General features: G+C 48.0%; 1 protein-coding gene across 2 annotated transcripts; it reads left to right on the top strand.

Moving 5' to 3' along the window:
* The first annotated feature begins 23 nt into the window (after positions 1–23).
* On the top strand, positions 24–15,055 carry LOC114854158 (myosin-9-like). Of its 2 annotated transcripts, XM_029148318.3 has the most exons (43): positions 24–187; positions 2,506–2,696; positions 2,784–2,924; positions 2,992–3,148; positions 3,307–3,334; positions 3,650–3,743; positions 3,926–3,946; positions 4,547–4,639; positions 4,785–4,848; positions 5,023–5,121; positions 5,385–5,528; positions 5,678–5,773; positions 5,860–5,936; positions 6,008–6,202; positions 6,299–6,472; positions 6,549–6,722; positions 6,826–6,940; positions 7,109–7,299; positions 7,426–7,547; positions 7,693–7,762; positions 7,845–8,005; positions 8,097–8,205; positions 8,471–8,602; positions 8,696–8,902; positions 8,997–9,134; positions 9,237–9,360; positions 9,444–9,615; positions 9,704–9,916; positions 10,016–10,160; positions 10,245–10,451; positions 10,547–10,651; positions 10,899–11,051; positions 11,138–11,386; positions 11,475–11,687; positions 11,837–12,049; positions 12,124–12,285; positions 12,516–12,644; positions 12,829–12,917; positions 13,033–13,156; positions 13,274–13,482; positions 13,587–13,695; positions 13,809–13,981; positions 14,160–15,055. In XM_029148318.3, the coding sequence occupies exons 2-43, from the start codon at positions 2,511–2,513 to the stop codon at positions 14,266–14,268; spliced, it is 5,886 nt and encodes a 1,961-aa protein (XP_029004151.1). In that variant the 5' UTR covers positions 24–187; positions 2,506–2,510; the 3' UTR covers positions 14,269–15,055. The 2 variants fall into 2 exon arrangements, with proteins under 2 accessions (XP_029004151.1, XP_040927030.1); XM_041071096.2 differs by lacking the exon at positions 3,926–3,946.
* The last annotated feature ends 42 nt before the right edge of the window (positions 15,056–15,097 follow it).

Raw genomic sequence — 15,097 nt, 5'->3', positions numbered from 1 at the left:
GAGCAGCTGGAGCGCAGGACGGAGCAGACAGTCGGCGGAAGACAGGGGGAGGAGAAGCGGCTTTTGGCTCCCGTTAGCGGCGTCTCGTTTCACCAGGAAGGCGTCTTCGAGCGGGACGGAGCGGCTGCAATCGCGCGCGCAGAAAGAGGAACCGTGCTCACCCACAGTGCCTGCAGCTGAGAGCCAGGTAAGCGAGGTGGGGGGAGGGAGGAGGGGGCGACGGCAGGTGAGGCGACACCAGCCTCCCTTTAACGCACGAACGCAGCTTTTAACAGCGGGGGCTGCGCGAGGTAGAGGAGCGGCGCACCTGCACAGGTGTTCCAATCAGGCAGAGGGGCTTTGCGCGTGCTCCGTCGTAGATTTTAATAGGTATTAGCCTCGTCATTATCTGATCGTGTTGCTTTGTGTTAATTTAGCCGCACACAGGTTTCGTGTTTCAAGTTCCAGAGGGTTTGACGTTTACCCGCTCATTAAGCCGCGTGTTCTATTTACTCGGTGCATTCTGGGATGTTCAGGGCTGCTGGTCTCGTTTGTCGGGTGCTTTTTGGGACAGGAGCGCTTCTTTTTCCTCATAACACAACCTGCACACACCTGTGTGCGGGTCTGCCCTCGGGATATAAAATTACCATAGCGCCGCAGCTCGTTCGGCTGCTGTTTAAGGCGCGTTTACTGACCCACTTTTAAATTGGGAGCCCTGGAGACCAGAACGGCCGTTTTACACGTGAACTGGAAACGCCTGTGTTCTGTCCCCATCTTGAGACGCGTGAGGAACCATCCTCCATAGGTCGACCGCCCCCCGACGCCGCCCCCGCCCCGCCGGCCTCCGCCCGCGGCTCAGGCCGCAGATGGCAGGGCTCGTGCTCGGTGTTAAAGCTGGGATTGACTGGCAGCCAAGAGCGGGAGGGAAGAGATGCTGCACAAAAGACGGAGGAACACAAGAGCCGCGGATCACACACAGTCTTTGTGCAACAGCTGTGAGGGAATGTGGTCCGATTAAACCGGTCTCTGTGTTGATTAGGACCCCTCCTTTATCCGAACTTCACAGTTTGACTCGTCGTCAGAGGTTTGAAGGCATGTGACGAATATTCATGTTATTTCCCCTTTTTTTAATTTTTTTTTATTTAGGTATTTGACGACGAGCTGATCCGAAAGAGGCGACTTGTTGCTCGTTTCATCACCGAGTTTGTGAAACTTCCCTGAGGAAGTTGGCGCGCGCGCGCGCCCGCTTTCGCAGCGACGCGCACGCGCGCGTCACAAGCTGAGGCTTCCGACCGGTCATTAGCGATGATGCGTCCTCCCCCACCGAGTCTGAGCACATAACGAACTTAGGAGGGACGCAGATGACACCTCGCGCCCTGATCCCTTTAGCCCTCACTGTGTAAACATACACACTGCACACAAACACACAGGCTCCGTCCTCTGCTCTGGAGCCAGCTGACCTCCTCTTGTACCAATATTCACATCATTTCTACATAATGTAGTGGGGGTTTTCAACTCATTGGACCTTTTGCTCATCTTTATTCCTGTGTTGTTTTTTTTTTTTTTTTAGTCATTGAACAGGTTTGTATTCTAAAAGTCAATCTGCAAATGCAGATTTCCCAGAATACACTGGTTTCTAGCAGCCTTGTGTATTTAGCTGGATATGGTCTTTATGCTGCTCTGTTCTCTGGGTCCAGTGGTTTTTAAGCTCAATGTTGCAAAGCGAAGATGGTGAAATATGCGCGTGAGCAGCTCTAACGGTCCGAGGACAGATGAGTGTCTTGAGTTGCTGGTGTCGTCCAGTTGTTGGTCTGAAGTGGAACCTTTGGACAAACACTTGTAGCTGAACTGATTTCAGGTTTTCAGCAGCTTCGTTTGCGTCCTGACGGTGAACAGGAAATGATCAGGCAGATGAAATGATTCCATCGCACTAAAGGGGGTTTAATGTGTTCTTGTGGGTTTTTCCTCAGGGTGTGGCTGTGGAGTAATGACACGTCTCCCTTTGCCCAGACTTGTTCGCACATTCTTGACTGCCTGCATCCCTCACCGACCTTTTATCAGAACGCTGTCACTCGTTCTGCCTTGAAGCATCTTTTGTAGTAACTTTCGGCAGCTCCACCCACGCTCCACTGTGAGTGGGTGAGGACGACGTGTAGCTGGACGGGTACCGGTGAGTCGCGGTGCGGAGCTAATGGTTCTGTCTCACCGCTCGCTCTGCTTGAAACCTTCATGTCATCGCTTCCCATTTTCACTGTTCGATGGGTTAGTGTTTGTGGTTGCATGTTGCACTCCTACGCAAAAACCAGAGTGTTGCCTAAGAATGAGCTTTCTTGTTTATTGATACAGAAAATGGCTCCGGCTTCTTGAACGTTGGCTGTTGCACAACCCACTTGGTTGGATACCGTTTCACAGCGCTCGTTATGGTGTTGTGTTCAAGGTTTCGAAAGCTGGAGCCTGAGGCCGAGTTGACTTTGCCTCCTTTTAACGTGCTCTCTCTCTCTCGCTCGCTCGCTCGCTGACCTGAAGCCACCATGACGGACGCCAACAAGTTCCTGTACGGCGACCGCGGCGGCGTGAGCGACCCTCTGGCCCAGGCCGACTGGGCCTCCAAGAAGCTGGTGTGGGTCCCGTCGGAGAAGGCGGGCTTCGAGGCCGGCTCCGTGAAGGAGGAGCGCGGGGACGAGTGTGTGGTGGAGCTGACGGACTCGGGCAAGAAGGTGACGCAGGAGGTCCGCGCCTGCGTGGCGGCGCCGCCGCCGCCGCGACCGCGCGCCTGACGAGCTGTCGCGTCTGTGGCTTTTCAGGTGAAGGTGAACAAGGATGACATCCAGAAGATGAACCCGCCCAAGTTCAACAAGGTGGAGGACATGGCGGAGCTCACCTGCCTGAACGAGGCCTCGGTGCTGCACAACCTGAAGGAGAGATACTACTCGGGCCTCATCTACGTGAGTTGGGGTTGATGCTGTGTGTGTGTCTCTGTGTGTGTGTGTGACCGCCCTCCATCTTCCACAGACCTACTCCGGCCTCTTCTGCGTGGTGGTCAACCCCTACAAGTACCTGCCCATCTACACGGAGGACATAGTGAACATGTACCGGGGCAAGAAGAGGCACGAGATGCCGCCCCACATCTACGCCATCACAGACACGGCGTACAGGTGCATGATGCAGGGTAAGTGTGTGTGTGTGTGTGTGTGTGTGTGTGAGACAGACCCAGGTGTGAGGTGGCTTCAGGTTACTGCACAGAGGTTGGATTTCTACTCTACCTTTTACTGCCATTTTCTATTAACTTTGTTCCTTTTTTCTTTTTTTTTCCTCTTTCTCCAACAGACCGTGAGGACCAGTCCATCCTCTGCACGTAGGTCTCACTTTTTTTTTTTTAACATGCCATTGTTTCTTTAGTGATTCACGCTTAAATCTTTTTTTTTTCTGCACTGACTGTGTTATCAAGTGTCATTGTGCAATGAAGTCACATTTTCCTTAACAAAACAGCAAGACTTCACGTGGCTGCATTTTTTTGCAGGTCGTGATCACGTGACATTATGTCATTATCAGTAGATGGGAGTGTTGAGTTGTGGCTGAATTGATTGTAAATACTGTATTTTCTTTCAACACCTGAATGTTGACTGACTGGTTCAAAGCTCACTTTTTTTTTTTTTTTTTTTTTTTACAGTGGGGAATCGGGAGCAGGAAAAACGGAAAACACAAAGAAAGTCATTCAGTATCTCGCTCATGTGGCGTCGTCTTTCAAATCCAAGAAGGATCAGGTGTGTAAAGCAGACGCGTGAGTTATCGTTTAGGTCGTGACAAGGCCGCACATTAGAACATGAGATGGTTAATTCCCCAGTGCTCAGGCGACGCCAGGTCGTCTCTGCGGTCGCACGATTCCCGTGTTTGAAGTCAAAGTGTTGACGTTTGACCTTGTTCTGCTTTGTGACCTCTTCTCCAGGGCACGGCAGTGTTGTCACATGTGAGTTGTCTTTCTTTCTAGTGTGTCTCTCTCTCTCTAATAACACTAACACATTGTCTGCATGTTAATGGAAATGCATTGACACCATTTGAATGTAGTCTGTTTTTAAACTGGTCCTGTGTTAACCTTCAAAATAAAGCTGCAGCCTGTTTTTACAGAATGGTAAAACACAGCTAAGCTAACTCGCTGCTAGTTTAACTTTTACCATGGAACCTCAGATGCGACGGGTGGTGTGTTTTCCCAGTGTCCTTTGCAGCTCTGCAGAGGGTCTCTTACCTGCTTGTCTCCTCGCTGGTACCTGCACGGACGGGGCTGTTTTTTATAGTGTGCTGCTGCTTGAGTGGACTTGCTGTGGGGGAGTGTTTGCTGGAATGCGTAGAATTCAGCTTGTGCTTGATCGGGCAACGATAACATCCCCTGAAGCCATGCTTTTAAATGCATGGCCTGAATTTACCTGAATGAGTCATTGCACATACATGACGATGGCGGAATGAAGCAACGCGCTTGGCTGGACGTCGCTTTGGCTTGACCGGTGTCCTGCAACAAGTCCTGCTGTATCGCAGTGGCTGGTTTCCTCTCATACGGTTTCCTCTCTGTCAGGGGGAACTGGAGAAACAGCTGCTGCAAGCAAACCCCATCCTGGAGGCCTTTGGCAACGCAAAAACCGTCAAGAACGACAACTCGTCCCGATTTGTAAGCACTTTACCACAAATTTATTTTAAAGGTGTCAAACCTGGGTAAATGCTTCAACATTTATATGGCTAAATGTTTTGGGCCTTTTAATGTCCTGTCATGCACCTGTAAAATGATGCAGGTTCGTTTTTTTTTTTTTCTTTAGGGAAAATTCATCCGGATCAACTTTGATGTCAATGGCTACATTGTTGGAGCCAACATCGAAACCTGTATCCTTTTTTCTAAAACAACAAATGCCCCTGACCTTTTGTAGGAAATGTCATTCATTTAAAGTGTCCTTGAAGATCCAACATCTTTAATGTCAAGACTGATGCCTTTTTTGTATTACACTGTGAAGATGCTGTTCTCCAGCTGCAGTTCGTCCTTGACTGAAACGTCTCCAGACCTGCTGGAAAAGTCTCGAGCCATCAGACAAGCCAAAGAGGAGAGAACCTTCCACATGTTCTACTACATGCTCTCAGGAGCAGGGGAGAAGCTGCGCGGTGAGACACTGAGCTCATTCTTTATTGGATGTTCATCCGTTCTTAGGTGCCGCTTCACTACTAAAGGCGTCCATATTATGTTTGCCAAAAAAAACCTCTTCCAATCATTTTTAAAATGACTAACAGGACTGAAGGATTAGAGTCAATATAGTTGATGTGAACTGGTTTTGATGCTGTTAATTGATGAGCCAGGTTTAAGTTACAACTGTTATAAAAAAAAAAAAGTTAATTTGTCTAAAGCCTATGGTCTATTTGGCTTTTAGCGGAGTTGTGCCTGGAGGATTACAGCAAGTACCGTTTCCTGTCCAATGGAAACGTGACCATTCCTGGCCAGAAGGACAAAGACCTGTACACGGAGACTATGGAAGCCTTTGACATCATGAGCATCCCAGAAGAGGAGTCAACCGGTAGATAACATCTTACTTTCAGTAGTTTTGTTTCTGCCGAGTTACTGCTTCTAAGTTGCTTCTAGTTTTAAGGTTTTAGTTATTTTCAAATTGAAGAATTTGAATTTGTGGTCATTGCTACAGCGTTGAAGCATTTGTGTGTTCCTCAGGTTTGCTGAAGGTGGTGTCGGCCGTGCTGCAGCTGGGCAACATGAGCTTCAAGAAGGAGCGGAACACCGACCAGGCTTCTCTGCCCGATAACACCGGTACGAATACACTGTTAGCCCTGCACGTGCAGTCTGTCGCACTGTGACTCCTCTTCATTCCCCCGTCCTTGTTTTCCTCCCTCCAGCTGCCCAGAAAGTGTGTCACCTGCTCGGCATCAATGTGACCGACTTCACACGAGCCATCCTGTCTCCCAGGATCAAGGTCGGTTCAGCAAAACTTTCTTATTGAATTATTCAGTTTCCGTGTTTCCAACATTGGACCTGTATTTCCAGGTTGGCAGAGACTATGTCCAGAAGGCCCAGACCCAGGAGCAGGCAGAGTTTGCCATCGAGGCTCTGGCCAAAGCTTCATACGAGAGGATGTTCCGCTGGCTGGTGCTGAGGATCAATAAAGCTCTGGACAAGACAAAGCGGCAGGGAGCCTCCTTCATTGGCATCTTGGACATCGCTGGATTTGAGATCTTTGAGGTGACGGGGCAGATTAATGGACGAGTCGCTGTCCGTTCGGCTCGGAGTTCCTGATTAACTCACCGTTGCTTGTCTCTCTGGGTTTCTCTGCCACAGTTGAATTCATTTGAGCAGCTGTGCATCAACTACACCAACGAGAAGCTGCAGCAGCTCTTCAACCACACCATGTTCATCCTGGAGCAGGAGGAGTACCAGAGGGAGGGCATCGAGTGGAGCTTCATCGACTTCGGCCTCGACCTGCAGCCCTGCGTGGACCTCATTGAAAAACCTGTGAGATTTCTCCCCCTTTTATTAACTAAGAGGGTCCGACCTGTGTGAACGCTCTGACCTTAGGTTTTATTTACAGGCCGGTCCACCGGGCATCCTGGCTCTGCTGGATGAGGAGTGCTGGTTCCCCAAAGCCACAGACAAGAGCTTTGTGGAGAAGGTGGTTCAGGAGCAGGGAACACACCCCAAGTTCCAGAAACCGAAGAAGCTGAAGGACGACGCAGATTTCTGCATTATCCACTACGCTGGAAAGGTCGATGACAGTAGCGGTTTGCTGCTAATTGAAATAAACTACAAATTATTGTATAATTATGTGCGCTTCAGTTGTCTATAACGAGCATGACTGTCTTCTGCAGGTGGACTACAAAGCAGATGAGTGGCTGATGAAAAACATGGACCCTTTGAACGAGTGTGTCGCCAGTTTGCTGAACCAGTCTACAGACAAATTTACAGCTGAACTGTGGAGAGACAGTAAGTGTTGTCTGAAGGCTGGGTCAGTCCCAACATCGCATTACTTTAATTGCAATGTTGACTGAGGCCATGCCTGTATTTAATGTTTTGCGTGACCTCATTTTATTACACACTTTTCCAATGTCATGGCATAAAGCACTCATTACCTGACTTGTTGTGACCTGGCAGTGGACCGTATCGTGGGCCTGGATAAAGTGGCAGGAATGGCAGACAGCGCACACGGGGCGTTCAAGACCCGAAAGGGTATGTTCCGCACGGTGGGTCAGCTGTACAAGGAGCAGCTGGGTAACCTCATGACGACACTGAGGAACACCAACCCCAACTTCGTCCGCTGCATCATCCCCAACCACGAAAAGAAGGTACGGAACTAAGGATTAGAAGTGTCAGATGATTCAATCATTGGAGCAAAATTATTATTTTTTTAAATAATGTAAACGTCCATCAGCAAATAAAACTGAAGGAGCAAATCTTCTTTTCCTCTTCAGGCCGGTAAACTGGATGCTCACCTGGTTCTGGAGCAGCTCAAGTGTAATGGGGTCCTTGAGGGGATTCGCATCTGCAGACAGGGCTTTCCCAACCGCATCATCTTCCAGGAGTTCAGACAGAGGTGACAAATGGCCCAAGATGCACGTTACACTTCCCCTGGAACGACTACAACCTCTTACTGCACTCACATCCAAGTCTTCTAATTATTAGTTTTCTGTGCTGTCCTCCTCAGTCAGCATTTTAAAGCACATTTATTTTTCCGTCAGGTACGAAATCCTCACTCCAAACGCTATTCCAAAGGGTTTCATGGATGGGAAGCAGGCGTGTGTGCTCATGGTGAGAATGATTACTGCACAACTGCATTAACTGCAGTGTGAAACTACTTATCTTACCATGCCGCCTTCTCTTTTTGTATCAGATCAAAGCTCTGGAGCTGGACCCCAACCTGTACCGCATCGGTCAAAGTAAAGTGTTCTTCCGGGCCGGAGTTCTGGCCCATTTGGAGGAGGAGCGGGACATGAAGATCACGGATGTGATTATCAACTTCCAGGCCTTGTGCAGAGGATACGTGGCTCGCAAGTAGGAGAACTTACAATATTGCTAAGACCGAAGGCCTTTTTATTGTTTGATGTCATATTTTAGACACATTTGTTTGTTACATTTACTCCAGAGCCTTCACTAAAAGGCAACAGCAGCTCACAGCCATGAAAGTCATCCAGAGGAACTGTGCAGCCTATCTCAAACTGCGAAACTGGCACTGGTGGCGGCTTTTCACCAAGGTAAGATGACGACCTGCCAAGGAGAGAGACTTTTACTGAGCAGTAATAAGCAAACAAATCTAAATTATTTGCCCAGTCCACCTCTAGGCAGGTGGAGAAACCCAATTTTCAGAAAGATTGCAGCTAAAATGTAATAATACTAATTATTTTTTATTTTACTGTAGCATTTGTTACATGTAAAGAAGTATTAATTGTGATGAGCCAGTTGCCTTTACTTAAATCATGTTCGAGCAACATTTAATTAATTATAATTTTGTTGTTGCAGGTGAAACCGCTGCTTGAAGTGACCCGGCAGGACAAAGACATGGAGATCCTGGAGGACGAGCTGGGGAAACTGAAGGACCAACACCAGCAGGCCGAGGAGCAGCTCAAAGAATTTGAAACTAAACATAAACAGGTAAAAGTCCATGCAGCGATGAAGTGGGATGCATTTCTAATAGCCCTGGTTTTAAATTGAACTCTTTTAAAAATGTTTAAACTGTTTTTATAGCTCAACAGTGAGAAACTAGCTCTTCAAGAGCAGCTCCAAGCAGAGATTGAGCTGTGTGCAGAAGCTGAGGAGGAGAGAGCCCGTCTGGCAACCAAGAAGCAGGAGCTGGAGGACATTCTCCACGACCTGGAGTCTCGACTGGAAGAGGAGGAGGACCGCGTGGCCCAGATGCACAACGAGAGGAAAAAGATGCAGCAGAACATCACCGTGAGTCCAGTCTTATGTCCGGCGTCGTCCGCCCATGACTCAGAACATGTGTGCGTGAACTGCGGTAATGCTTGAAACTGCTCTGTTCATCCAGGAACTGGAACAGCAGCTGGATGAAGAGGAAGCCGCCCGGCAGAAGCTTCAGATGGAGAAGGTCACCATGGATGTCAAGCTGAAGAAGCTAGAGGAGAACACCATGGTGCTGGAGGACCAGAACAGCAAGCTCATCAAGGTCTGGTTGTTGGTACCGATTCATTTGATAGGATGACATGTGCAGGGAAAAATAAACTCTTAACTGGAACAAGAGGCGTATTTTCTTTTTGTTAACCTTTAGGAGAAAAAACTTCTGGAGGACAGAATCTCAGAGTTCACTACAAACCTGACTGAGGAGGAGGAGAAGTCCAAAAGTTTGCAGAAACTGAAGAATAAACACGAAACTATGATCACAGAATTGGAAGGTATGTATCTTTGTTTTTAATTATAAAGTGTGTGTATGTGTGTATAGTCATCTACATTAAGTTCCGTGTGTTATCGCGAACAGATCGTCTAAGAAAAGAGGAGAAGGTGCGTCAGGAGCTGGAGAAAAACCGCCGTAAACTTGAGGGCGACTCCACCGAGCTCCACGACCAGATCGCAGACCTGCTGGCACAGATTGCTGAACTCAAAGCTCAGCTGGCCAGGAAAGAGGAGGAACTCCTTGCTGCACTGTCCAGGTTCGATTTAGTATTTTATTTACAAAAAAAAATCACCTGCAACTGCACATTTTGGATTTTAAAACGACAACTTCCTGCTCGACTTTAGGATCGAGGAAGAGGCTGCAGCCAAGAATGCAGCTCAGAAGAAGATCAGGGAGCTGGAGGCTCACATCTCTGAGCTGCAGGAGGACCTGGAACTGGAGAAGCAGGCGCGCAACAAGGCAGACAAAGTCCGGAGAGACCAGATGGAGGAACTGGAAGCCCTCAAGACTGAGCTGGAGGACAGTATGGGCTCCACTGCAGCACAGCAGGAGCTGAGGTGAGTCTGTCCAGAGTATGAATCTAAACGTGCCCATTTAAAATCAGCCACATGTTTAATGCTCATGTACGACTGCATTTTGTTCTTTTTCAATTTTAGGACGAAGCGCGAAACGGAAGTCACCCAGTTAAAGAAAACACTGGAGGATGAGGCCAAGTTCCACGATCAGCAGCTGGCCGACATGAGACAAAAACACAACCAGGCGTTTGAGGAGCTCAACGAACAGCTGGAACAGGCCAAGAAGGTGAGTGGGGCGGCCTGAAAGGAAAAGGCCAATGCTGAATACACGTGTGAACACCAGTAACACGTCCCTGTGCCTCCAATGCAGAACAAGGTGTCTGTGGAGAAAGCCAAGCAGTCCCTGGAGAGTGAGATGAAAGACCTGCAGATGGAACTGAAGACTCTGACGCAAGGCAAAGGAGAATCGGAGAATCGGCGCAAGAAGGCGGAAGCTCAGCTTCAGGAGCTGCAGGTCAAACACGGAGAAAGCGAAAGGCAGAGGCAGGAGCTGTCCGACAGGCTGGTGAAGATGCAGGTACGGACGCGGCGGCGCGGAGTAAACTTCGGTACGGAGTTGAGTGAGATGTGGTGCTGACGGCTTCATGGCTTGTTTCCCCGCGCTGCGTTCAGTCGGAGTTGGACAACGTCAACGGCCTCCTCAGTCAAGCAGAAGGCAAGAACATCAAAAGCAGCAAAGACCTGTCGTCCTTCGAGTCTCAGCTGCAGGATACGCAGGTACCAACACTCCTGCAAATAGAATATAGTAACTGCCGACAACTGCCTTTAGAATCATGAAGAGTTTAATAATTTATTTTAATTAAATGTTTGCCTTATTGACAAAACAATGAATGAATGAATATAAATACTTTTTGTAAAACTGATCTAAACAAAGAATCTAAGTATATTTATTATTTTCTATAATTTATTTCTCCTTTTATTCCCTACAGTAGCATTTAAATGTTGTTCCTTCTCTAAACGCCAGGGTTTGCTCCAAGAGGAAACGCGTCAGAAGCTCGCCCTCTCCACTCGGCTGAAACAGCTGGAGGACGAGAAGGCTGCTCTGCAGGAGGCGCTCGAGGAGGAGGAGGAGGGCAAGAAGAACCTGGAGAAGCAGATCTCAGCCCTGCAGGCCCAGGTCGGTGTCTCTCCAAGTCCGGTATCTGCAGCCTTGTTTGCTATTCAGTCTTTTGGAGAAGCTCCTGGATCTTCCTTTTCCTTTAGCTGGCAGAGCTGAAGAAGAAGCTGGAGCAGGAGAGCTCGTCTCTGGAGGGCGCGGAGGAGGGCCGCCGGCGGATGCAGCAGAAGATGGACAACGTGGCCCAGCAGCTGGAGGAGAGGAACGCGGCCTACGACAAGCTGGACAAGACAAAGACCCGTTTACAGCAGGAGCTGGATGACCTGCTGGTGGACCAGGATCACCTGAGGCAGAACATCTCCAACCTGGAGAAGAAGCAGAGGAAGTTTGACCAGGTTTGTGTCCAGAGGCAAAGAGAGTGTCTGTTGCTGAGGCTTTATGTCACCTTTTTTTAATACCTTAAATCCTTCCTCCTCTATTTAGATGCTGGCTGAGGAGAAGTCCATATCTACTCAGTACGCTGAGGCGCGTGACAAGGCCGAGGCTGAGGTCAGGGAGAAGGAAACCAGAGCGCTGACACTGGCCCGTGAGCTGGAGACCATGACCGACCTGAAGAACGAGTTGGACCGAGCCAATAAGCAGCTTAAAGCGGAGATGGAGGATTTGCTCTCCACAACTTGCACGTCAAATCTGAATGTAAGAAGTTGTGCATAAACCCTAATTTAAATACAATAGGATTCTAATTATCTCCTCTTTGGACAGACCGGGTTTTAATTTCCTCTCACTAGTGGTTAGAGCAATGATGATGACACAACTACTCGAAATGCACGCGTATCCATCCGCAGGTTCACGAGCTGGAGAAGTCAAAGCGTGCCATTGAGCAGCAGCTGGAGGAGATGAAGGTTCAGCTGGAGGAGGTGGAGGATGAGCTGCAGGCCACGGAGGACGCCAAGCTGCGTCTGGAGGTCAACATGCAGGCCATGAAGGCTCAGTTTGAGAGAGACCTGCAGGGCAGAGACGAGCAGGGAGAAGAAAAGAGGAAACAGCTGGTGAAACAGGTTGGACAGGTTTGAGATTTGCTTGTGATATCGCTGAATAATGTTTGTCCAACTGAACCTTTCGCCGTCTGTAGGTGCGCGAGATGGAGGCTGAGCTGGAAGACGAGCGTAGGCAGCGTGCTCAGGCGCTCTCATCCCGAAAGAAACTGGAAACGGACCTGGTGCAGCTTGAAGCCCAAATTGATGCTGCCAACAAGGGTCGTGATGAGGCCCTCAAACAGCTGAGAAAACTCCAGGTACCAATTGGTCTAATCTAATTCTAAGTCGATTAAATACCTATAAGTATAAATGGTGACGCAACTGCATGACGTATATCCAATATTGACAAATGAGTTCTTGAAGTATATGAATCTTTTTGTTGTGCTGATTGTGTTTTACATTGACAAAAAACTTCATTGTGGTCTCGTACACACTAGTAGAAAATCATTAGTGACGGGTGTGAAATGTCTGCATGTCCACTGTCTAGGGCCAAATGAAAGACTACATGAAAGAGATGGACGACCTGCGTTTGTCTAGAGACGAAGCTGTCAACACGTCAAAGGAGACGGAGAAGAAGCTCAAGGCCCTGGAGGCAGATACCATGCACCTCCACGAGGTAACGATGGGGGGGGGGGACATTTAGAAACTTGGACTCAACATTTGTAGGTGCCGATTTATTAAATGTCCCAAAAGGCACTAAATTTACAATCACATTTATGTATTATGGTTGTTTGACACATTGCACTTAGGTTTTCGTCTGTCATGACATACATACACACTTGTTTTATTTTTTCTCTCAGGATCTGGCAAATGCAGAAAGACTCAAGAGGCAGATCCAGAGTGAGAGAGATGAGCTCATGGATGAGATCAACAGCAGCAACAGCAAAAAGTATTCACAAAAATCAACCCAGTGTATTTTTTTTTTTTTACAACAAGCAAATCCTGGAACAATTATAAATGTGTTGTTGTCTTCGTGTCCCCTCTTCCTCGCTTGCTGTTGCCAGTTCTCTGCTGGCTGAAGACAAACGGAAGCTGGACGCTCGCATCACTCAGCTGGAGGAAGAGTTCGAAGAGCAGCATCTTAGCATTGATATGGTCAATGACCGCCTGAAGAAAAGCATATTACAGGTACAGACCGTGTGTAATGTCGTCTACGGCGGCTTCGCGATGGCTCCTCGCTCAGGGTGAAGGAGCATGTGTTGCCTCGGCCATGGCCAGTTATTTCTGAATTGCCTGCGTTGTTAGAACGAGCAGCTGACCACGGAGCTCGCTGCGGAGCGCAACAACTCCCAGCGGCTGGAGGGGGCGCGCTCCCAGCTGGACCGCCAGAACAAGGAGCTCAAGCTGAAGCTGCAGGAGCTCGAAGGAACCATCAAGTCCAAGTATAAACTATCCGTCACCACCCTGGAGGCCAAGATCGCCCAGCTGGAAGAACAGCTGGACATGGAGTCAAAGTAGGTGTCAGGGCAGTGGACAGAGGCGATGGGTATCGTCTGTTAGACGAGCAAAGAACCCGCTCTCAACAGGAGGTCTCACCAGCATTTTCTAATGTGTTCAGGGAGCGTCAGCAGACGTCGAAGGTGGCCAGGCGGGCGGAGAAAAAGCTGAAAGAGGTGATGCTGCAGGTGGAGGATGAGAGGCGAAACACGGACCAATACAAACTTCAGGTAGGCCTCATCGCAAATCTTCACTGATATAAAGAGCACTGTCTTTAAACCTTCTGTTTTGGCAAGTGATTTTACATTTGAGGGTAATTATTCCATATAACGCGTGTCTTTAGGAAGAGAAATGGAATGTCAAGATGCGTCAGTTGAAGCGTCAGCTGGAGGAAGCCGAAGAGGAGCTGACACAAGCAAATGGCAAATACAGGAAGCTGCAGAGGGAGCTGGACGATGTGACCGAGTCAGCAGCCGTCATGAACCGTGAGGTCAACACTCTGAAGAGCAAGCTCAGGTACGGTCTTCTTTCACTTCAGTGCTCGTTTCACTCACAGGATCATTAAATCAAGTTTATTTACCTGTCTCTCACACTCAACTGGTGTGGACAGGTAAATAAACATTGTGTTGCTTCAGCTGCAATTTTGAAGAACAGAGATAATGGTAAATGTTTTTTTTTTTTTATTGTTCCAAAGACGTGGAGATTTGCCTCTGAACGTGCGGCGTACAGCGAAGCACTTTGGCCTGGACAGCGATGAGGATGGGGAAGGGAGGCTTGAGACCTCGGAGCATGCTGCTGAGTGAGCAGAGGAGCGCCATGATGGAAAATAGCCACATTATGATGCAGGTGTAGTGGAACCTTAGCCGTGCACGCTGTTAGGCTTTTTGAGCATTTAGCCTTGTATTTCCTTTTCATAGCCTTATTGTCACTGTTACTAAGCATTTATTGGCCAAAGTATGAACAATGTTTTTCTACAGAAGCTTCAGACTTTAGAATACTTTTTCCCACTTGATAGGATGATACAGTTTTGATCTTTCTATAAATCCATTACAATCATTTTATTTGTGCTTGAAGTTTACGTGCTGTTAGTTCAATATTTTCGGGGGGAAACACTGGTCATTTTGCTTGTTTTGCACACAAATGGGTCTAGTTGGGATTTTCCATGCAGTTACAAACTAGTTTTCATTTGCTTTGGTCAGTATAAATGGTCACTGGTTGTCTTGTCACTGCATAATTCTCTTTTGGTATTACCTCAACCAAAATGACACGATGCCAACACAGCTGGATAGAAACCAAAAATGTTCTGAGGTATCGTTACTGTTGTGATGAAACCTGTTTTATAGTCACTTGATGTATCACTTCCCACTGATTATGTCCTTACTGGTGGTGGGTCGTCTATGTTTAGAGTAATGCTTTGCACAGCTACGTCTCTGTCAGCACACTGGCCTCTGTGTTGCATCTTGCATATTTTACAGTCAAATATGATGGACGTATTATCAAAATAAATGACATTGCCAATATTCTACGCTATTCTACATTTTATTAAATGCCTTAATGCAATAAAAATTAAATAAAATTAGTCTGCTTTAATCCTTTTGTGTGAAATTTGTTCTAGTCGTGGCATGAAAAGTG

The sequence above is a fragment of the Betta splendens genome, chromosome 1 (genome assembly GCF_900634795.4).
Source record: "Betta splendens chromosome 1, fBetSpl5.4, whole genome shotgun sequence".
In the NCBI taxonomy this organism is placed as follows: domain Eukaryota; kingdom Metazoa; phylum Chordata; class Actinopteri; order Anabantiformes; family Osphronemidae; genus Betta; species Betta splendens.
This window is presented reverse-complemented; position numbering and strand designations above follow the sequence as displayed.

Excerpts from the sequence above, each read along its gene's own strand:
- LOC114854158 (XM_029148318.3), top strand. The coding sequence starts at position 2,511 with ATGACGGACGCCAACAAGTTCCTGTACGGCGACCGCGGCGGCGTGAGC. Across the intron at positions 2,697-2,783 it reads TGACGGACTCGGGCAAGAAG|GTGAAGGTGAACAAGGATGA; the intron begins GTGACGCAGGAG and ends GTGGCTTTTCAG. Across the intron at positions 5,774-5,859 it reads TTCTCTGCCCGATAACACCG|CTGCCCAGAAAGTGTGTCAC; the intron begins GTACGAATACAC and ends TCCTCCCTCCAG.